This window comes from Ochotona curzoniae, unplaced genomic scaffold, assembly GCF_017591425.1.
Source record: "Ochotona curzoniae isolate NIBS_2020 unplaced genomic scaffold, NIBS_Ocur_1.0 contig_908, whole genome shotgun sequence".
Lineage (NCBI taxonomy): Eukaryota > Metazoa > Chordata > Mammalia > Lagomorpha > Ochotonidae > Ochotona > Ochotona curzoniae.
The window spans coordinates 173,788-198,350 of record NW_024466607.1 but is presented as its reverse complement, the minus strand read 5'-3'; the positions used below and the strand labels follow the sequence as shown (position 1 = coordinate 198,350).

The window sequence follows — 24,563 nt, the reverse complement described above, 5'->3', positions numbered from 1 at the left end:
AATAAAGGAACATAAAATACAGGAAAGCCCTCAGCACACACACACACTCTTACCAGACTGCCCAGTGAACGGATGCCCACTCTACCATTTCTGGGCCCAGTAAGTCTCCTTCACAGCAAGCTCTCGGATGGCTCTGCCTCAGGCACCTCTGTCCCCCATATTATGAAAGCCAGTCTCCTGACAGCACTGCCGAGGAGTAGCTGGGTGAGCACCGAGTAACTGGAGCCACAGATGCACCACACGATGATTGGTAAGTGTGAAACACACCGTGAACAATGTTTAAAACCACAGTACCAATCCTTCCACCTGATTTTAACAAGGTTTCATGGCTACTAATGAGCATATGAGAGCAATTCTACCATCTGAAACAAGATTGGTGTGATTTCCAATACAAGAGGTAAATGGTGGCATTTGTGGAAAATAAAAAGAAATTACTGAAAGGTCCACCTAGCCAAGAGTCATCCCAGAATGGGTTCAACTTTTACCACCTTAAAGATATACAACCAGTAGATTCAACTATTACTGTTTTAAACATGTATAAACATGGCCAGCAGGAGAGGTGGCTATTGTCATGATTTAAACTAATCAGTCAGTCGTTGCTCTGAAATAACACAAGTACCAAACCTCCTGGTCTGAGGCCAAGTCTCAGCACATCAAGACACTGTTGATTGAAGAATCTACATAGAATGGTATCATAAAACTGTTCCAATCAGCTCCATCTCTTCATATTCTAATGGAAACCAGACCTTCACAATATATGGTGAATTACACATAAACAGGGCTTTCCAATTTCAATTCCCAGCATCCTCAGTCTACACACAATGGTTCAAGTGAGTATACAGGATGCTGAGATTAACTACATTATCCCAGGCCCTTCCCAATGGCAAGAAAGCACCAGGCTCCAGAGTCTAGAACTGAGAACAGGCCTGTCTATGGCTAAACATTTAAAAGGCTGCCCCCAAATGGCCACAACAGCTGAAGCTGAGCCAATCAAAGCAGGGAGCCAGAAGCTTCCTCCTGGTCTCCCACATGGGTGCAGGGTACCAAGGCTTTGGGCCATCCTCTACTGCTTTCCCAGGCCACAAGCAGGAAGCTGAATGGGAAGTGGAGCAGCTGAGACATGAACCAGAGTCTATGTGAGATGGCAGCACTGCAAGGTAGATGATCAGCTCACTGAGCCACCATGCTGAAACTCAAATTCCAGGCTGGCCTCACTTGTGTTCAAAGCATGACAGTGAAAATACAAATAGGGCTCCTCAGGAACTGATAAGGAATCAGAGCTGGTATGCAGTAAGCAGGAGAGGGACAGAGAGAAAAAACGGCCGTGGCTGCTAAGCCCTTACATCGACGGATCACATGGTCTCAACACGAAGGCATCCTGTGTGCTCCACTCACAAGACCACAAACTGACAGTTGTAACTACTGGTGAACCTCAGTCACAGTCTGACATCTGCAGCATGGAGCATGGGTTATTTCCTCCAGAAATACAGTAGCATAGCAGTTAAACATTACAACAGAAATAATAATAAAATAAAATAATAGTCTGCAAGTGCATTCTTGGTCATCTTACTGTGGGCAGCAAAGGGTGGACGAAGTGTGTGTGGGCATCAGGCTACTCACAGGCCTTCAGCGAAGCACTCCAGCAGTAGGGTGTCCCCCTTGAGGACAATGATGAGAGACTTGCTGCCCCCTTCTGCAGGGGGAAGCAGCAGCCGGGGCTTTCTCTGCTTGATTGAGTTTGCTACAAAAGAGAAAAGACAGACTTTTTCAAAGCGAGTTAAGAATTCTGGAGCCCTCCACCCCCCTTAAAACATGCGTCTGTGTGTGGGGTGCAGGATTACAGAAGAAGGCATGCACATTTTGACGCATTTCCTTTTGCAGACACTCATCCCTCCCCTGGCTGGTAAGTGAGGCTGTCTCCAGTGCATCAGCTAAGGGCAGCACTATGGTTCACGATGGCTTTGATTCATCCCTTCTTTTCGGAAGTTCAGAAGTTCAGACAGCATTTGCAATAAACTCCTTGGCGAAGCCCTGGAGTTAATGAACAGGCTATGATTTTATATGCTGCACTTTGGTCATCCTTTTCTCATGGCTGTTTCCCAATGACTTGATGCGTCTGTGTACTTTAATCAGTTTCCTGTTGAAATGCCAGCTTCCCAAGCCCTGTACCCAGAAAACCTGACCAAGGTGGCTGAGCTGGACACTGACTGACCACTTGTGATCTGTCTGGCCTTTCAGGCAACAGCCTCATAGCCACAGCCTTGGTGGAGACACTCCCCTGGGAACGTGGTCACCCGCACCCCCTCAGACTGTTGCTTCCTGTCCCCTGTTTTCTTAATATTCCTCAAATACCATGGCAAACCCACTGAAAAGTTTTGCTTCATTTCCAAAAGCTAACACAAAGAGCTTTTCTCATCCAACGGCAACATGTTTGACAGGATGCAGAAAGACAATCAGTAGCTAACATTCCACCCCGTGTACGAGCTTCCTTGGTTACTAAGCACATGCTGTGTGTGGTGGCTGTGTGCACTGTGAAGACATAGTAACAGGCAGGTTTGAGTCACAGCTCTCAAGCCACAGTGACAATAGCAATGAAGCAAGCCGCTTCACAGCTAAAGGCACTTCCTGAGGAGGCCTCTGCTGCCCCGGCAATGAAAGAGAACCTACTGGGGCCACTGTTCCCTGGAGCATTAAGAACATTCATGCACTCTCAGAAAACTATGTGTTTCAGGTTTACGCGGGCATTTCCACGCACAAAAGTGATGATTCTTTATGGAACAAAGTTAAAATGTTCCACAGACAATGAGTTTGAGAGCTGTCAATTTCTCAGTGTCACAATTTATAGCCTCATGTTAAATATTCCAAGAAATCTTGCAACAAAAACATTCATTCAACTTTTGAAACTCAGTCCTATCTATTTCTGTTGACACTTCTCCATCTTGTTTTTTTTTCTTCCTTTATGTAGAACTATCACTCCATAAGACACCTTGGAAGACCCAAAACAAAGACTTCATTGAATACCTATTTCTACTCCAACATCAACACTTACATCCACCTCCACACCTATATCATTTACACGCACTTCTATACCTCTCTCTCATATATATGTGTGTGTGTGAATTACACTGCATATAGATATATCACTAGATATTCTTAATCATGTACTCATAAAGAACACACCCTTTGCATACATTCAAGAGGAAAGTGGGACAGTAGAGCCCTCTATTAGGCTAAGGGATTTTTCTCTAACAGGAGTATTAGTAAACTTGTGACAGAACTAAAGGAAAAACTCACATTCTGAGATGACAATGAGTTACTTAGAGTGACAAAATAAAGATCCACATGCCATACACATCCAACTTACCCTGCAAGCCAATTTCTGTGGATAAACTTGAGTCATTAGCATGCTTTACTGAAATAAAAATGGAAGAAAAAAACCACAAACATGATGGTAGATGCTAATTCTGGTACAGAATGGAAAGTCACACTTCAAACAAAGTAGAGCCATGCTTCACCAGAACAGGTCTCAGCCATTTGGACATTCTGGTGAAGCCTTGGTACCAAGTGCACACAGTGGACCACATTCCAAGCAGTGAAATGGTAACACCAACTCCCAACAACACACCACCAGCACTCCCGCCCAGCCACTGAGGCCACGTTCTTCCCTTCAGTAACTTTCTCATTAGCATTGCTGGATGGGTATTAAAACAACTTAGACAATTTGTGGAAGTTTCTTGGTTTTTGCAAGATCTTGTGAATTAATGGTCAAGACTTGATAGAAAGCCCTAAAATTACATTGATTATCCAACCCACTAAAAGGACCAGGTCCTTCAGACACAGAGGAACCACTGCACCCTGTCCTAAGACTGACCATCTGCAAGAGGTAGCGCCACCATGGAGCTGCATCACAGACACCATTCGATGTGTAGGGTGGCCCTGAACAACTCAAAGTTTAAATGGCTGCAGCAGCACAAAAGGGCAGGTGTACCTGCATGCAGCATGAACAGTGGTGGGCGGGGTGCACACTTACAGCTGTTGACTGTCAGTTTCATTGGCATTTTCTGCACGATGGTTCTCAGCCTGGGAAATGCAGCAAAGCAGCAGTAGTCGTTCCGGCTGTCTTTCTCCTCCACGTTGGCGAAGTATAGGTCTCCCTTCTGGCTCATGTACACTCTCTCATCCTGTTCAATGTGTTCCAGTTCTGCAAAGAAGTATTTGTCATGGAAGCAATGCTCTCCCTCCTTGTACCTTATCACTCCCCTCTCTCTAATATTCTTTCGTTTTATTGGAGATGTTTCTTGTGCTCATCCTGTTCCTATCAGGTTTGTTCTTACTAAAAGAACAATGAGTGAGAAAAAAAGAGAAACAGAAACAACAGCAGCAAAGTCCCAGAGCATACTCTTCACTGCTCATCAGAGACTGCGGAGGGGAGAAGCAGCCTGCACCCCCTTGCCATCTCTGTCGCCAGCTTGGCTCACAGGGCTGCACAGGCTTACCTGAAATCCAGCTGGCACTGATAAGCCCCAGGATCACTTTATTGTTTTCAAGTCTTATCTCTATAAACGAAGGACCTAAATACTGGGTCTGTGTTGCTCAACCCTTTGTCCTGGGGAAAGGCTGATGGATTCTAGGTGGCCTGGAGCCTGAAACTTGTGGCAGCTGAGAGAGCCTCGCTGGCACTATTCTGTGAGCTACATGAGTCCCATCTGTTTTCTCAGGCCTGGTGAGGGAACACTCCCAGAGCAAAGGGCTTCTAGCAGAAGCAGGCTTTACATGAGGCTGGAATGAATGTCAAGCTGGAAGTCAGCAACACTTTTTAGACAACGAAGACCAAATTGTGTTTGGTGGTTCTTATGCTCAAAAGAAGAACTTTACTACCTTTAAAACATTGAGCTGGCAACACATACATAGGTGAGCCACAACCCAAACGCCAGGAGGTGGTGAGAGACAAAAATGCTTTCATCAGCAACTCCCCTCTGTCCAAGCAGGATACACAACACACAGCAGCTTTGCTCATTTCCAGTGTTGCTACATGCACTCATTAGGGCATGTCTAGAACTTATGAGAGGCTCTCGCTTTGAAAATCTAGTCTCTAAAAGCTGTTTGATTCCACACACATGACCTGATACAGTTGCCACAGACTCTGCCCCTTCCAACAAAGGAAAACAAGACTCAAACAAGCAAATCTCTGTGCTTGCACAGGATGATGCTGACATGAATAGTGCAGTGCAATAGCCATGCACGTTCTCATATGCTAGGTGTTACAAAGAAGGTTAATATGATTAGCGCTTCCATGAGGATACCTGACACACCTAGCATAAACGACTCGAGCATCTGTGGGTTCGGTATCCTGGGGATGAGGCAGACAGAACCCCAGCCGACACTGAAGAATGACTATGTCAATATTTTATCTCTGGCTTTACTGAGTCAAAGTACCTCTCAATGGCAGGCAAGATGTTACTCACCAATATTCATCCAGTAAATGTGCAAAGGTGGAAGGCCTTTGGGGGGGTTGCATGGCAGGACTATCGGGTCCCCCTCCTCCACTTCCAGAGGTTCAATTTTTTCTTTCGGGAATTTGGGAACACCTAGCATAAAAAGCCATTTTCATATATCATTTTAAAATTTACTCTTAATGTCATATCTTAAAACATTCTTCATCTTAAAATTGAAAATTCTACCATCCAAAGTCTAATTTTCACATCTGCCTGCAGAGGTAAGTTCTGTTAAACATCTGTGCGTTCTTTTCAGCTTCAAAGATAACCTGCATTTGAACCCCTAGACAAGAAATATTTCCCTCAGCAATAATAATGCAAGAATGTGCTAATACTTGCTCCTCTGATCGGTGTAAACCTGAGTCTTAAAATTCAATCATTTCAGTTCCAATCAGAAATCTTTTTTTCTCCAAACGTTGGATTTTAAATTAGGAAGTTACATACTCTATTTCCCGTTTTACTGAGAATGCCTTGCATGTGACTGGCAAATATTCCATTCAGAGCATTAACCACACTAAATAAATTTTTAAAAACAGGGAAAATGGCAGAATGCAATGAAAAGCAAAATATGCCCACTCTAATTGCGAGCAGCACTCTCCACATTGGAGGTCTTTCAAGTGAATGAAATTCTAAATGGAGTACAACTGGTACAGGGAAGGAGAATCAACCATTAGCCCACTGCTCCCATCCTGCGGTCCACTTCCTAAGGGGAATGCCTCACCATGGAACTAAAGATTGTGCAGAATGTTTGATGCAACACCAGTTACAACATTTTATAAAAGTATCTCTACTTCTAGCACTATTCACAGTACATTCTGTCTGAATTGGTGGCTTTGAACTTCATCAGGATTTGTTCCTGATAAGAGTTTCATAGACTAGTGGAAGAGAAAGCCAGAGGGGCCCCGACTGCCTGTCCTGACCACAGGGAATTGTTTAGCAATGCGCCACTTCAGAGTTGCAACTCACAGCAGATCACTACTGCTATTTGGAGCCTGAAGACACATTTGTTCGCTGGGCAGTTTCTCCTTGAAAAGCATGGTGTATTTTCTGCATATGCCCTGATCTCCAGCCCCCAACTTAAGACTCAGCCATTGGAGGAAGTTGTTGGCATTCCTCTCATCCATGACTGACTAATTACCATATGTCAGCTGTTGTCTAAACCCAAAGGCCAGAGGAGGTGTGGCCTGCAGGACTGTGTGTATGCCACAGGGCCTTCACAAGGCCAGCTCTCTTCTTGAACCCCAAGGCGGTGACTGTTCTTCCAGCTCTCCTGGCCCAATTGCCACCAGAGCTCAACTGAAAACTCTGGGAACATTTGGAGTGGCAATCAACTTGGAATTATAGTTTGCATGAAATTCCCATGCAAAGACAGGTGGCATGTCTGTCACCTTCATTGTGTAAAGAACCATCCGGGAGATGAAGCCTCACATTCCTGCCTGCTAATGGCTTGGTTGTGACAGAAGCAAATATGATGCAAGTCATTTAACAGAAGCGCTGTACACTGTATCCAATAATGCATAGCAACTTACAAAGCACTATACTTACAGCACCAGACTCTAACCATTTGCCTGGTGCTATCTGCACAACTGAAGCACAAAAGTCACAGTGTTGATGGGCAGTGTTGAATCTCTTTGTGTTCAGATGCAAAGGCAAGCAAAAGAAGGAAATGGGTGAAAAATGAAAGTAGCATGTAGTCATGTCCACAAGAGGACCCCACCGTGCCAGAGGAGAACCCCCGAGCCGCACTGAAATGGAAGCTTGTTAACAGCAGGAATACCACAAACCTAAGCTGTAACATTCCATCACGTTTGCACAGTGAAAGAATCAACAACATGCATCAGGGCCATGTAGCCTAACATAACTCGTGCTCAGAGACCACTTGAATGAGAATGACATTGGCACCCTACATACTACCTAGGCACGTGGTATGCAGCTGACTTCCTCCAGCACTGAGGAACAGCATTACGTTTCTTTGTGTCTTCTACCTCTACAATTCCCATTTGCCACTACAAAGATTCTTCCAACTAGAAAAGGAACTCCTTGCAGTTCACCTACAGAGGTTTGTCACCAGAGTGATCTTAGGGTAGCCAATCTATACACAAAACCCTGAATCAGCTGCCTGAGGCCGTGGCCTGACTTGGTTTCTATGATCTTGAACTTGCTCATAAAATGGAAAGGTAACGACATCTAACTTGTTGATTTGCATCAAATGTAAATATAGTATTTCACTTGAGCTGATGGAAGCAGTGCCCATCAACTGAAGAAGCTCTAAGTTCATGCTAGCTGCCATTCCAACAGTTTGACTCTGAGCTACACATGATCACAATAAAGGGTATAAAGTGAGGAGGGCTTCAAAGACATCTGCTGCTGCAGCATCTGGTTCTTCAAATACTAGAATGGAAATTTCACCAACAAGGCGGGGAGGGCAGATGGGAGGAAATGGCCTGTCTCTGTTTGGAACCTGTGATCTGTTTCCTGAATGATTTCCTTTGTGCTATACCAGGACCAATCATGTGAGGCCCAGGAGCTTTCCTCTCTCTGGGACTCCCAGTCTGGCCTTTAGGGCTTCGGAGTGCACTGCATGCTGCTTTAATGTGCTTGGTAGATGCCATCCACCTGGGAGCCCAGGCTGGCGTTCTCAGCTCAGGCTTCAGTTCTGGCTTAGTCTCAGTCACTGCAGGAATGGACTAGTGGCAGGAAAGTCTATGTATCTGTCTCTCTCCCTTTTTATCTCATAAACAAAAAATTACTTTTAAGATCAGAGAACAGAAAAATCAGTAGTTTTTGAAGGACTAAGAATGCGAAGTGGAGAAGGAGAAAGCTGAACTGTACTTTGAGGGTGGGTATTGCTAAATAATATGGTAGAATTAATTATATGGTCATTTCACCTCTACTGCCATTGGGTATGGGCGGCAAAAAGATAAGGATCCACCCCTCCTAGACACCCCTAGACCCACAGAGTGTTTTTGAGGGCAACATTGTGCTTCTCACAGTTACCTCCCAAATTTCTAGAAACAATCTGTCACATGAGGGAATTTCCTAAAGATGTGTTGGAAAATTCAGACTGACTGCGCATAGACCGCCAAGGAAAACCCAAGTACTTATGTGGTTTTTCACGTGTTTGAAAATTGTACATACTGTTTGGTCAGTGTTTATTTACCTTCCAGTCTTTTCCTAGGAATTTAACCACAATGTTTTTGAAAATAGGAAACTAAATATTGTGCATAAAGATTTCTTTTGTTGAGAGTAGCAACAGCATACTAAGATATATAAATTCTAAAATTCAAATAGCAAAATTCCCATCAACGTAAAAGTAGAGTAAATTCTACACAGCTTCAAGAAGCATAAATTGTAGAAGATTGTGGGAAGCTTTGGTCTCTGGTTCATAACCTCAAAGAGGGGAAGGAGCTGTCAGATGGTAAAGTCCTCTCAGGAGAGCCTGGAAATAGGGCTGTCTCCCCAAACAGCTGGAGAGCAGTAGTTGCCCACTCCAGGGCACAACCCCTACCTCTTCCCTTCCCTGCCAGGCTGGTTTACTTTGGTCAGAATTATTTTTGCATGCCTCTGCCTGGTCTGCTTGGACAACGAGACAATATTTTCAGAAATCTTCTAATCACAGAAACATAGGCTGAACTGCACCATTTCTTCTCTTGCAATAGGCTTAGCTACTGCCTTTTTCTGTGAGTTTCCATAGCAACCACTGGATTTCAGGTTAGGGATGCCCCTGGTGCTTTGCTGTCTGCCAAATAGTTTAATCTCTCTGTCTCCATCTCATTTTAAATTTCCAGTCACACCTAACTGAATTGACTGCACACATAAACACGCATACATAAGTCGCCCCTCCATGTCTGAGGGGAATTGGTTTCATGGCCCCCATGGATACCAAAATCTATAATGCAAGTCTCTTGTATTAACTGGTATGGTGTTTGCATAGAGCCTGTGAAATGCTCTAACATACCTTGAATATGCCTAGGTTATTTAAATGTTCAACAGAAAGCAAATGTCTTGCCACAGCTGTTTGCCCTGTTCAGGGAATGATGACTGGAAAGTTAGTCTGCACATGTTCAGCAGATGCAGAATTTTCTCTGGATATTTTCCCTCATCATTTGATTGAACATGCAGTTGGAAATCTGCAGATGTGGAGGCCAGCTAAGTAGACAAGACAGCTCCACATTCTCAACCACGATTTCTGACCCAGAGCTCACGGACACCCACCACTGAATGTCCTCCCAAACTCAACCCCCAAGGCAGAGTCATGTGAGCACACACAACTCTGTGCCTCACAACTTCAGGGTCACATATCACACTGCTACTTCAAAGGAATCACTCATTAAGATTATGCAACATATGATTGCTTATGAAATCGATGTAAATAATGCGAGAAAATAAAGAAATTCTACTAAAATATCTTCATTCCCCATTGTTTCATGAGAAGAGTGTTACCACTTATTTTCTTATTTTCTTTGTCAGGGTCTAGCCCAGCCCCTCGACTGCCTTTCTTTGGTATTGTATAATCACTTTCTTGCCTTGCATCATAACTTTGCCACATCAAGTTACCCTTCATCAACAAGCTATTTCTTTTCATATATTTTTAATTTACATAAATCGATTCATGTGAATGTGTTTCTCAAAGCTTTCCCTTCATTGCTTGACCTACTGCTAAGGGTCTCTCCACAGTCCAGCGGCCTTTTCTGTATGCCCATACTAGTTCTTTTATCTGTTCTACTCTCTCATTTATTCACTCTGCCCTCCTTTTCCCATTCCATCTGTGTGCACTGTGGGTTTTCTCCAGTACAGTTTCAGTGAAACAAAACTTCCACCGGTTGGTTGGTGCACTTGGTACACATGTACCTGTTGGGCATGGAGGGCTGGGACACAGGTGAGGACACCTTCCCTAGGCAGGGATCCAGGTGCTCATGGATGACCATCAAGCCAGGCCCATCTCCACACTGGAACAACACTCAGGGCTACTGCCACTAGCATCCTCAGGCCCAGAGGTTGTAGTATTTCCCAACGATGCAGGAGTAGCTGTTGTCCACCAATTTTCTTTCTGATTACCAATGCTGTCAAGTATATTTTCACATTTCTATTGGTCATTTCAGACTAAGATCTAAGTTTACATATTTTGTCACTTGTCATTTGGAAATTTTCTGAATCTATAAAATCATTAATAAATACATAATATTTTAACTATTAGCTGTCAATTATAATTTTCTTCGGAATTTGTGTTTATCTTTTTACTTTTTGGATTTTGTTTTTGTTTTTGTTTTGTTTTGTCTTGTTAATTAAAAGAGGATCCCACACCAGCGTAGGCTGTAGGTTAACTATAGCTTCAATGTGACTTCAGCCCTCAGGGTCATCAACACATTGTCCAAATCATCTTCTAGCTAAGCTGTAACTCATGCTGTAGAGGTCGGTGGACGTATGCAACTTGCTTTGCAACATCTGCCAGAATATTTAGAGTAAAGGGAACTTCTTGCTGGGAGCAAGGATTGGCTGAGTATAGGCTTTCTCCAAGGTGACCAATTTCTGTAACACACTACAGGGACAACATTATCACCTGCTCAGCCACCAAGCAAATGCCAGACCCACAGTAAACCGCATCACTAAGATGACATTCTGGAATGACCATGGTGTTTTCTGGGCAGATCAGCTGGTAATGCCTAACCCTGATTCTCATCAGTCACAACAAACTACCATCTGAACCGTGGCAAAAGTGTGTTGCTTTCTAGGGTAATCCCGATGAAGCAGCAAGACATGGGACAGGATTTCCCTTATTTATAAACAAATGTAAGACCTGTACATATGCTAAGCAAGTTAATAATGTCTTATTTCATTAGTGCCCACTCTAACTCTGTGATAATCCACTGAAACAGCTATCAACTGAAATCTCTGTCTGACACTTACTTGGAACAATAAACTCTATTTCCTCTGACATAGCGACTCCCAGCGTGTTAGAAGCAAAGCAGCGATATTTCCCTTGGAAGTGGGATACTGAGCCCTCGTTGGGGATCCTGAACGTCCCTGAGTTGTTGGATGGGATTATGCGAGGATCGGAGAGATTAAAGGGCTTGTCATCCTTAGTCCAATGAAATCTGCAACGTAAAAAGGAACCTTGATAATTCTGACAGTTGTAACATATTTCTTTCTGATTTTGAACACTTATGAATAAACACAAAAATCACAAAACCAAGACATTTTCCAGTACAAATATACATAGCAGAATATAGCTCAAGGTCTCTTGGGAATTCAATACATCTTTTAAGACATATAAAACAAGTTATTTAAATTTTCTTGCTATCAGAAGGATAATGCAGAATTATTTACTAGTGTTTAAGAGTTTAATATTTTTAGTTGAAAAGGTAGACCATGCATCCTGGCTTTAGAAGAGGCACCATGGCCAAAAACCCTAGAGGTGCCACCCAACCCCCGCACCCTGTGCCCCAGCACCCTGCTCCTCAGCCTCCCGAGCTCAGCTTCTCTGCTTTGGGGGAGTAGCAGCAGAACTGACTTTGCCAATCACTGGAACAACAAATTCAAAAGTGTTCATCATAGTACCTGTTCCACGAAGAACATGTACAGCCTCACAAATGTACACATGTAGACAAATTTACTACACACAAGGTTATATGTGGAAACCAGCAAATGGAGCAAGTGACCACAAATGTGTTGTGTGTGTATGTGTGTGTAATGCATTTATGTGCACATGCCGGCCGTGCATCTGCACAGCACTGTGTAATATGTGTGTATCACTGCGTGTGATGTGTGCACATATGTGGTATGTTTGCATCATCAATGTGTGTGCACATCTATGCTTACGGACACTATGTGAACACGTGTGCACAACATGAAGCTCCCACTCAAAACCCAAAACTGCGTCACCCCACAATATCCACTGATCATATGTCCTACCTTTATGCGCAGGCTTGTTTGTGGCATATTTGACACATATTTTCAGTGACTATGATACAACCAGAGACAGCACATTGCATGCTGTAGTATGATCGCTATTGTGATTGCTTCACCATGTCAATACTTTTCATGCTGTGAATAATACTGTGATCAACAACCTTACACTTCTGGTGTGTGTGTGTGTGTGTGTTTCGTCATAAGCCTTCATGGGACATGTGTTGCCACTGGGAGTTTGTCTGTGTGTGGTGTGGCCATACACGTGTGTAGCATGCTTTCATGTACTAACCCTAACCCTAAACAGGACCTGGGCTCTCACCAGGACAGTCACCTTCAACATCAACTGCTGGTGATTTGGCATCATCTTTGACATAATTCCATTAATTCATATTCACATTAGCATGTGTACCGGGATACTAGCTGATTGGTCTAATTCTTCATTCTACTGTAATTCTACTGACATTTACCTACACTGATTGAACATATTCTATTTGGACAAATATTAAAATGGTAATTTAGCATGTTAATGAATCATTAATAAATATTTATCAAAATATCACACATCCTCCTAACCCTTAACACCCTCATACTTCTCTTCCTCACCCCTAACACACTCACACATCCCCCTCACCCTAACACACTCACACATCTCCCTCACCCCGAACATACTCACACGTCCTTCCCCACCCCGAACATACTCACACTTTCTTCCTTCACCCTTAACACACTCACACGTCCTTCCCCACCCTGAACACATTCACATCTCCCCTCACTCCTAACACACTCACACTTCCTTCCCTCACCCCTAACACATTTCCTGCCCAGTCTCTAGTAACACACTTACACATCCTTCTTCCTCCTAAAATACAGAAGATTCTTTGGCAAAAAAATAATCAGTAAGTTTTTGATCATCACATGTAATAATTATTTCATTACTAGGGTACATCTTAGTCACAAACAAACATTTCTGTGAGAATTAAGCATGTCCACAGAGGGTCAGACATTGGACACTTTTGCTTAAATGGCAGATGGGATGCCTGCAGAGCAGAGGACATGAATTCATGTCCTGTCTACTAAAGGGCACCATGAGTGGCAGGTGACCACAACACCATCTTCCATGTGGGATGCCTGGATTGAGTTATGCCATCTCCCAACCTCCCAGCCCTGACACTGCAGGCATTTCTCGAGTGAGCTGTGGATGAGTGACCTCTGTCTCTGTCCCCTTGTATTTCAAATAAAATGAAAATAAATAAAACATTTTAATCTATGAATTAAGATGTGAAGACACTTGTATTAAATGACGTTTATGAAAGTGTTTTGACTGAATAAATGATACCATTAACAAGGAGAAGAAGAGTCTCCTGAACTGTCATGATCTTCTTACTATTAGAGTGAGAAGTGGTTGAGTGTTTCCACAAACCAAAGGTAACTCCCAATATTTAACATACAACATCTTATTTTATGGTAAAAACATATTCAACCAGCAGAGGAGCATAGCACAGTAGCTCCAGTTTTATAGGCAAAAGTAATCATTCACTTGGAACCCCAGCTTCCATCACAAGCATGTTTACAATCCAATGCACACACACAGCCCATGGCAAAACGTGGCATAAAAGAGAGACCCAGGTACGACCGTGTGGGATGTGGGGGCACTTACGTTGGTTTAGGGTTCCCTTTCGCTTCACATTCAATTTGGAAATATTCATCAAAGGGAAAGGCCACTTGCACTTCTGACTGTTTGGTGATTGTCGGGACCTGTTGAACTAAAGGTTAAACACATATCAAGAGTGTGCTGTGCACACACACTGTGAGCAGGTGGAGCCAGAGGTGACAGAAATACTTCAATGCTGTTTGTATGTTAAGACAGGAGTAAAAGCCCCACTTCCTAGTGCCAAATGTGTTAATTTCATTTAAATCCAGAGATACGAACACTGTTTTAAGGCACAAGAATTGTGGTATTATTCTATTTTAAATATTTTAAAATTTATTGGCACTCAATCAATGCTGATATTTAAATACAGCTTTACTTATTTCAATCATTTTTAAATCTCTGTTTATAGCCTGGTGTTCTTCCATACAACTGTTATAATTAGTTTATTACTTTGCTATTATTTGTTATTGACACGTTATAACTTGTTCAATAATTGCCTTACTGTTGAACCCGTAATCATTTTCCATATCCTTCATGACAACTATTTCAACATTAAACCCTTTGTTTATTAGGATCAATTCCAGGCACAGACAGCAGCAGTCCCTGAGATGCCAGTAAAGAAGTTGCAACACCGTGTATATTACAACATATTCTTTCTCATATTTGTTAAGAATGCAAAAGTGCAGAAATGACTAATCATTCAAGGGCAGGAGTTAATAATCTCTGTGTGTTTCTGAGAATACATATGCTACAGAGTAAATCGCTCCTCTGTATTTAGACCAATTATAGCAACCCCAGACTAGATGACATTCAAACCGTATACCTTAGTTGTGTTTACTATTAAGAGCCTTAGAGTCTGGAAATGAGTCGGTAACATTCAGCTGCACATTAATATTTTATAGCAATTCTTTTCTATGAACACAAAAATACATAAGTGACTGAAGCAACTAGAAGAAACATATGTGCCATGTATTCACACAGAATTCCACATCCTTTACCATCGAGGGACCAAGTGAAAGAAGCTGTAGAGGAAAGGCACAGAGAAAGGGTCAGGAATCCCAACCAACATTCACTGTCATGCATACCACAAGAAACCACTGCAATTGCAGCTAATATACCCCAAACCACACACACAGAGTCAATGAATAAACCTGGTGCCACATAAGCAGGGTCAGCTATGACACCTAGACCACACACAGAGTCAGCTCTGACACCTGGAACCACACACACGCACAGTCAACCATGACTCCTAGAACCACACACACACAGTCCGCTATGACACCTAGAGAGTCAGTTATGACACCTGGAACCACACATGCAGTCAGCCATGACACCTGGAACCACACACACAGTCAACAATGACACCTGGTACCACACGCACAGTCAGCTATGACACATAGAAACACACACACAGAGTCAACCATGACACCTAGAACCACACACGCAGTCAACAATGACACCTGGTACCACACACGCAGTCAGCTATGACACATAGAAATACACACACAGGATCAGCTATGACACCTGTACCACACACACAGGATCAGCTATGACACCTGTACCACAAGCACAGTCAGCTATGACAACTGGTACCACACACAGGGTCAGCTATGACACCTGGTATCACATGCACAGTTTGAGGATCTAAGCCACTTGCATGGGAAACTCAGTGTGTCTGGATGGGAAAGTCGGACTCATCAGGCATGGGCAGCAGAGCGAGGCTATCTCAGGTGGGCATGGCCCCAAGCACATCCACTGGTTGCAGCGGCCTCAGGAGGTTTCAAGCACGTCACAGCCCTGGCTCTTTTTCTGCTCTCACTCTGAGCACATCAAAATTTCAGCCCAATGCTGCTTCCTTTCTGACATGTACTAAATGTTCTGATTTAAGACAATTTCTCCGGAATGTGATGACATCTCTATGATCCTGATTCCAACAGGTAACCAGTGCCTCTCATGCTATAACCTGTAATCCTTGCTATAGCACATGAATGAAAATGCCATCTGAGCCCTAAGAACGGGAGAATTCCTCCTAACCCCGCCTCACTGTCTGATGTGTTTTTCCATATCTTGTGCCACACATGTATTTTTAAACTGTAAAATGCTATGGTTTATTCACAATAATTTATGATGCCTAAAAATCAACATCCATTTTTATCAACATAAAATACATATATGTGTGTGTGTCTGTACATACTTATTATATATATTTGTAGGACCATTGAATTCCACTGCATAAGAATCTAGAGTTTGAGTTCACATCAGCTTACATTCTCAGTTGTAAAGTGTTCTTTTATTATTTTCCTCATTCATTGTTTTCACTCTTAGATACATAATAACATTGAAAAGGGACAGTTAGATGTCAATAATTTTCAAATCACAATTTTCTATCAAGTAAGCTGACCTAAGAACATAAAAAGCAAAAGCTATATTATCAGAGATCAGCTTAGAGACACAGCAAAACACCATCTGAGCTGCCAGCTGTCTCGCGCACCAAGCTTGCATGAGAAGCAAAACTAGCACTACAGAAATGATTCCATCAGCCAAACAGCAACCAGCTTGAAAAGGAAAGGCAGATGTGACTTCCAATGGGCAGTATGTGGCAGTACAACACATAAAAATATGACAAAAGCTGAGTATTAGCCCTTAGCAATGAAGATGCAGCTGCCCAGACCCACGTGCAGGCGGTGAGCTGTGCTGTACCTGACAGTGGAATGTCAGTTGCTGCTGAGAACTTGAGCAGGAGGAAGAGGAGAGCCATGGCTGGTCCTCTCCCACAGAGTGGCCTTTCCATGGCTCTCGCAGGAAGAAAACACTCCACAAAGACTGGAAACCTCAGATCCAACTCAGACGAGAACGTGGTTAACCTGGAAAACACAAGCTCTGTAACAGATTAATCCACACACTCTACAGTGTCAAGGTTACAGGATTTTTTTTTTTTTTTTGCTTAAGGAACCTATCATCTAGTAATTCCATCAAAATAAAACACATTTTCCTCCTCACATATAACAGAAAAAAGTTAACTTACTTTCGCGGAAATCCACAGCTCTGCTCACCTGGCAGACAGGTCTCCAGTGTAGGAGCAAGGAGGACAACCTCACCTAGCTCCCTGTACTCTTGAAATGGCTACTGTTCAATCAGTTCTTCATCAGGCCCCTATCTGACTTGAGTCACTACTGAGGATTGCAATTACCATGTTTTGATAGTTTTCAGGGAAAATACATATTCTATGTTGTTAAAATATGACAAGGCAAACAGCTTTAGAAATACATAGCAGAGACATAAATAAAGGACAAGTGAATGGTGGCAGCCATTTTAACCAAAGCTTGTGGTTTGGACTTGACCCAAGCAGAAGTAACAGCCCAGGTGCTTCCCACTGATCCGGAGCCAGGAGCCAGGAACTTCCTCCAGGTCTCCCACACGGGTGCAGGATCCCAAAGCATTGGGCTGTCCTCGACTGCTTTCCCAGACCACAAGCAGGGAGCTAGATGGGAGGTGAAGCTGCCAGGACTAGAACCTGCACCCATAAGGGATCCTGGCGCAGTCAAGGTGAGGACTTTGGCCACTAGGCTATGCCACCAGGCCTACTATTCTTGTTAAATGCAAAAATACTTGCTAAAATACACTGGAAATGTTTTAAAACAACGTGAGAGGATGGCATGTAGTTCAGTTCCTAGCTGCCCACAGCCCATAACAGAGTACCTAGCTCAGCACCCAGCTGCAGTTCCTGCTCCTGATTCCAGCTGCTGCTGACACAAACCCTGGGAAGTAGGACCAAGCACAGGGGCTCTGCCACCTGCACATCAGGCCCCAAGAAGCACCTGACTCCAGGCTTCCAGCTTGTGCCTGGCCCAGCCCTGGGAGAGAACCAGAGGATGGCTGATCGTGTGTGTATGTCCTAGTTTCTCAAATAAATACAATTTTTTTTAAAAAAAATAAATCCATTCTGGTTCATTGACACCTGATTTCCTAATGAAGAATTTTAATTAGCACAAAAAGTTAAATATTGGCCTCAGTGGAAGAAACAGAATACTGACTGGACCACAGAAACAGTTGCAGCTGTCTTCAGTTTCTAGAATGAAAAGCCTGAAGGAAATGCGATGCTGGTCCTTTCATTTTTGCTTCCTTCTCCCTCCATTAACTGTGTGGTCACCGCCTCCAGAAGTGCTGGCCTGTTGGTTTTAGCTCCTCACCTGCACCTTTGTGCCCCACTCTCACACTCAGAGGCACCAAGGCCATGTTCTGGGAGGTGCCCTTGGTCTCCAGGGCATGATGCTTATCGGTTCACCAATCTCCACCCTGAGGTGGGGAAGAAAATCACAGAACAGCCTCCTGAGAACAGGCTCAGCCGATTGCTTCATGTTGGACAGAGGTTCCCAGTCAGCTCAAAGATCCCAATTGTTCAGTATCAGTGACCTGACTTAGGGATTTCAGTGATGAGTAGCAAATTCTCTCCCATAAATGGGTGCCATGGGGGCACTCCTGAACTAAAATAAAACCAGGTATAAAGAGACATGATGACCACTGATGACATCATCAGGGGCCAGAACACGGTGCAGTTCACTCGACATTTGACCATTTCTTCTGCTTACCTGATGCCTGTGTGGCCACAGGTTGTAGGCTCAACATGTGACCGTCAGAAGCAAAGAACGGCAGAAGCCCTGGTTCACCTTCAGTCTGAAAAGAGAAAGGAAGACAGCCTGAATGGTCTGCCATCAGATCACGTAAAGGGCCCACTCTTTACTACTTCCGCTTTGTAGCCGTAACTGTAAGACCATATTCCCAGTCATCTCTATGGCAGATCTCAAGTAGAAAAGCAATTATTTGAATTCAGGATGGTGCTGATACTAATAAAAGAATAAAACACACTGAGATGTTCTTGAGCTCTGACCACTCACTGTTGGCATCTGATAGCTCTGTTAATGATATTACCTTAAACCCAGGAGAAATCCTTGCATGAATCTGAATAAACTGGGCTAAATCTTTCAACAATGTCAGCTCATCTTTAAAACAAAGAAAATCCTCCCTGCCACTCACTGATTTAAAAAAAGAAGAAGAAAGGAAAGAAAGGAGGGGTGGTAGGAAGAAATGTTATTAAAACTAATAAATAACATTCTGTGAAGGGGATATAGGCTGAAATCGAGAGGCTACATAAAAAGGAAGGAAACAAACAGACTGGTGCCCTGGGACAGTGGATTAAGCCAGCACTGCGGCACCAGTATCCCATCTGAGAGTACAGTCAAGTCCTGGAAGTTCCGCTTGCCTGGGTGGTCGATGAAGGTGACATGCGTCCTTGGGTCCCTGTCACCCATCTGCGGCTTGCATGCACGCACACACACTGAAGCTGGTGAAACATACAACGTACATACACATGCAGCAACCAGGATAGTCCCTGACTCTCCTTCTCTCCCTTTTTCTCACTGTCCTTTAAATATCTGACACTTCTTTTTTTAAAAAAAAAAGATTTATTTTTATTATGTTTTTATTGGAAAGGCGGATATACAGAGAGGAGAGACAGAGAGGAAGATCTTCCATCCGATGATTCACTCCCCTGATGCTATGCCAATCCTGAAGCCAGGAGCCTCTTCTGGGTCTCCCACGCAGGTGCAGGGTCCCAAAGCCTTGGGCCGTCCTCGACTGCTTTCCCAGGCCACAGGCAGGGAGCTGGAAGGGAAGCGGGGCTGCCGGGATAGAACCGGCGCCCATATGGGATCCCGGGTGTGCAAGGTAAGGACCTTAACCACTGTGCCACCGCACCGGGCCCATTATCTGACACTTCTTGATCACAGGTTTCCCACAGTCTATTGTGCATGTGGATTAGGAAAACATCAGACACTGATGGAAGCATTGACAGCCTGCATTCCTCAGAGGGTTGCTGAAAACACAACTGTAGGGGATGACACTCTGTGTTCCCTTCAGAACAAAAGCCTGCAGTGAACAGCAGTCCAACAGGCGACCTTACAGACATCGCAAATGCTTTTTTAGAGTCTGGTGGTGGCAATCTAAAAACAATGTATGCCCATAGGTTGCATTCCTTCCCATTTTTAGAAATGGAGAAGAGGTGGCAGAGCCTTTGCCAGTTCACCTAGACCTTTCAGGTGAGTGTCCAGTTGCTGAGGCTAATAGGAGGCAGTGGGGTGCAAGGTTTCAGCATAAGAAACTCAGCAAAACTCGTTTGCCCACCTCCCCCAGCACATGAAGCACATGCACAGGGCTTGAGAGAGATTTGCCAGCATTGGCGACCTTGATGATCACCACGTGTGGGGATGGTTACATGAGCCATGTCCAGTGACAACACTGAGTCACAGACTGGCTGACCTGCTCGGCCTCTGGAAGAGCTCATGCTCACAGCAGCTTCAAGAGTTCTCGCTCTGCAGAATGAGGTGGGTGAACTTCCAGGACCCCCATGCCACTTCCCTTCTTGCAGCCACACTCCTTACCATGGTAGCTCCCCCCATTTAGCACGTTGTTCCCCTCTTGAATCTGGCTTTGACCACTGGATAAGTAATCCTACATTCTCCCTCTTTCCTTTCCAGGAACCCTGGGGTCACCTTCCTGACCACAAGACTTGCTCTCCTAAAGGTCATGGCCATGACCCTGAGCAACTGCTGCACAGCCCATGTGCATCCAAGTAGAGCTACCCCAAACATAGCTCAATGCCATGACAACCACATGTGGCACAGGCAGCTCACACAGACATAACCAGCAAGGCCATCAGAGGCATGCAGGGAGACAGCAGACCTGGAAACACAGGAAATATTTCTTCTTAGGACAGCCTGAAGAGAGGGTGACAATGAGGAAATAGCTACTTAATACAGAGAGGACAAGATGAAGCATGGCATGAAACAATAAGAATTATGAAAATTCTGCAGTATAGACACCAAATATACATGCACGTAGCTTACATATGTGCTCGTGTTCACACACTGAAGCTGAGCAGAACATACACTGTACATACACATGCAGCTTCCATACACAGCTCTTGTACACGTGTACACACACATTAAAGCTTGCAGCACACACATACACATGTGGCTTGCATACATAGCTCATGTATGTGTACATACATCGAAACTTGTACATACATGTACACACGCACTTTGCATACGCAGCTCATGTACACATGAACACACACATTAAAGCTGTACAGAAATGCACTATATACACATGCAGCTTGCATTCACAGCTCATGTACATGTGTGCAGCAATCATTGACTGTACAGTACATACACAGTGCATGTGTATAAGTGCATTCTGTGTATATCATATGTACATGCATATGCACAAACACTGAATCTGTGTAGTACATACTTGGAGGGAAATTCTTTGTACTACTTTTTAAGTGGCTTATATAGTGTTTTAAAGATTTATTTTATCTTTATTGGAAAGTCAGATATATAGAGAGGAGAGACAGAGAGGAAGAGCTTCACTCCCCAAGTGGCCGCAATGGCCAGAGTTAAGCCAATCCGAAGCCAGGAACCTCTTCCAGGTTTCCACATGGGTGCAGGGTCCCAAGGTTTTGGACTGTCCTCAACTACGTTCCCAAGCCACAATCAGGGAACTGAATAGGAAGCAGGGCCACCAGGATTAGAACTGGCTCCCATTAGGGATCTTGACGTGTGCAAGGCAAGGATTTTAGCCCCAGGTTTCTGCACCAGGCCCCAGAAGTAGTTTTCATACTTATGCATTTTGTAGAAATAAGTCTGATTTTGTAACAACAGCAAGGTGTTTTTTCAGGAAGCACACAAACTGCCAGACCTACTGGCCTATGTGTAAAAAGTAAGAAATGAAATAGAACCAACAGAAGACACAACCTCCTGAGGCGATCAGGCTACCCAATGCTCTTGGGTGGAACTGGAACAGATGGGTCGCTTTGAGCACCAGGGTGCAGCTTCTATGTGCACCACACAAGGGAAAATGGAACTCTATGGATTTCCCTTGCTGTTTGAGGGTTTGGAAAGTCATAGTTCAGCTGCAGAAAATATAAATTCTATTTAGAATAAGTGCTTAATCTTTGCAGCTTCTGTCATTCATGCATGAATTGTTAACTCAACAATTTTGCACAATTTCTATTGGAGATTGAAATTCTATTGATTAAGTATATAAAGGCAAAAAATCGGGTTAAGTCTATGTCCTCACCCCACCTTTATAAATTGAACATAATACCAAAGTATCTTAAAGTTAGCTCAGAGAGTTCTGGCTGCGTTGAATTTCTACATAATTGTCCATGTTTTCCACCTGTCAAAATGATGTCTTTTTTTTTTTATATATATTGCTTTAGAAGAGTATCTCAATGTATTGCGAATGCTTTTCCTTTCCTTTTAGAAAACCTTTGAAAAATTTTGAAATTTGTGCACTGGAACTTAGAGGTGAAGGTGCTTCACTTGATCTTATGAAGGGCAGGGGTCTGACCGATGTGGTGAGTGGAGAAGCAGCGACTTTTGAGGAACAGGTATCCCCAGCCAGGAATCCTTCTCTAAGTTTAAGCATCTTTTCTCAGTAACTACTCTCACAGTTGAGTCAAATTCCTTAAGAAAAGCCAACTCTTAATATCACTGACTCCCATCTCCACAGCAGCAAACACCCGTGACATCCGTCAGCCACTGTGAATGCACACACAGACCCAGTGACACCAGAGAGCTAGACAGAACTGCTCTCGCCCCCAAACAGCAACTGGCCACCCCAAATCCAGGGGATAGAACAACCTTGGAACATGTAGCTCCTGAACCAGTTTCCGCCAGGGGAGATGCAAACCATAAATAGACTTTGGAATAAACAACAAGAAGAAATGAATGATGCTGACATCCAAATCTCTGCTGAAGAAACGACTCAGTAGGCATGTGTGCAAGTCTCGGACAGCACTGTGACTCTGCACAAAAAGGCTTCATGTTTCACATGAAGCCACTGGATGCCTTGGAGACAGGAAGGACATCTCGTGGCCTCCCTCTGACCTCCAGGCTCCCTTGTGAGGCCAAGGTAAATGATTCCCCTTGCTAGGATCAGGGCCAAGGGAGAAGGCCCAGCATTTCCATAAGCCTGAGACGTGATCTGAATCCCTCCTCACCCGCAGCTGGAAGGATAAACACAAAGAAAAGCCAAAGGGGGTTTTTCTTCAGTCACTTGGTTAGCTAATATCATAAATCAATTTACAAGTGTCATAAATACATTAATCCTGAAATAGCTGTTAATGCCTTCACTCTGAAAGCAAAGGGAATACTGTGCGTTATAGCCTCATCTTTCAAACTCTGCCTCATGTCACTGTGACAAGACAGGGATCATTTCAATGATTATTCCTCCGCCCTTTCAGTGCTGGCTCAGAGAAAAGCAGATTCCATTAAAGGCAAATTAATTTTATTGGGAAAACGTCAGCTTTAGTTAGTAATTGTGTGGGATAAGCTAATACCATAATATCACTACTTAATTAGATAGCAAAATACTGTGATGGAGCTCTGATGGGAACATGGCTGAATACATTACACACATTTAGACTGACGTGTGTGTGTGTGTGTGTGTGTGTGTGTGTGTGTAGATACAGATACAGATATCCCCCCTTTGTTTACTCAGGGACTTAAAATTCTCCACAAGCAGTACTCTTTGATGACATTGAATTGAAATTTTCACAGTGGAGGGGAAGATAGAATACCGCAGGAAATCCAGGTCATGAGACAGTGGAGTGAGCAAATTATCTTCTGGGTCTGGATCTTCCCCCCAGAACGCCTGTCTACCACGGATGGCCAAGGGGATATTATTAACTAAGGAAAATGCACAGATTGCTAAGTGCACAAAGCCGAAACATGTGGCTTAGCATTTGCACGTGTGGCAAGTGCAAATGAACCCACCCTGCACCCCCAAGGACTCTCGGTCAGCAAAGCCATCACTCTAGTTTCACTCCTGGGAAACCTCAGAAGCTGCCTCTGCTGCTCCTGGGTCCCAGCAGCTCTCAGCATGAGGGATCCTCTCAGGAGGGATACGTGAGGCTGGGGATGGCCGTCATGACCACTAGACGTGCCTGTGACACTTCACAGGTGGTAGTGTGGTCCTACATGAGCTGAATGTCCAGCAGCACCCTTCCCTGTGAAGAAGACATCCTTCAGAAGCACCAGGCCCGGGAAGGCAGACGGAACTGCTGCAAGCTCAAGGAGATGACAGCTGGGGAGCTAAACCACACACAAGGTGCTGCACACACTGTTGCTGGAAGTCACTGCGGGGCTAGTCAGATGGTCCCTACAGAACTAGACAGACTCACCACACCAGCAACCACACCAGCAACCACACTCACTGATTCATATTCAGAGGAGTTGATCATTTATGTTCACATGAAACCCTGCATGCCATGACTCCATTTATAACTTACCAAAATTGGAACACCTTGAAGCAGACAGGTGTTTTCTGAGGCAGCACCACACTCAACTCACCCACACAGTGTGAGATCATAGGCATGTGTGGCAGGCTTCTCCAGAGAAACAGATAAGTGTGTGCAGCACAATGATGTGCATGCCATGTGAGACAAC

At 44.0% G+C, this 24,563-nt stretch overlaps 1 protein-coding gene across 1 annotated transcript in view; it reads right to left on the bottom strand.

The window, feature by feature from the left end:
• The window catches only part of CHL1 (cell adhesion molecule L1 like), a 104,717-nt gene that overhangs the window by 31,129 nt on the left and 49,025 nt on the right, over positions 1–24,563 (bottom strand). Inside the window, exons 3-10 of the mRNA XM_040994878.1 lie at positions 18,645–18,729; positions 16,756–16,919; positions 14,062–14,167; positions 11,403–11,590; positions 5,466–5,588; positions 4,031–4,201; positions 3,365–3,412; positions 1,621–1,741 (exon numbers count right to left, since the gene is read on the bottom strand). Of these exons, the coding sequence (XP_040850812.1) occupies positions 1,621–1,741; positions 3,365–3,412; positions 4,031–4,201; positions 5,466–5,588; positions 11,403–11,590; positions 14,062–14,167; positions 16,756–16,846 (848 nt within the window). The 5' untranslated portion in view covers positions 16,847–16,919; positions 18,645–18,729. The remainder of the gene's footprint in view (positions 1–1,620; positions 1,742–3,364; positions 3,413–4,030; positions 4,202–5,465; positions 5,589–11,402; positions 11,591–14,061; positions 14,168–16,755; positions 16,920–18,644; positions 18,730–24,563) is intronic.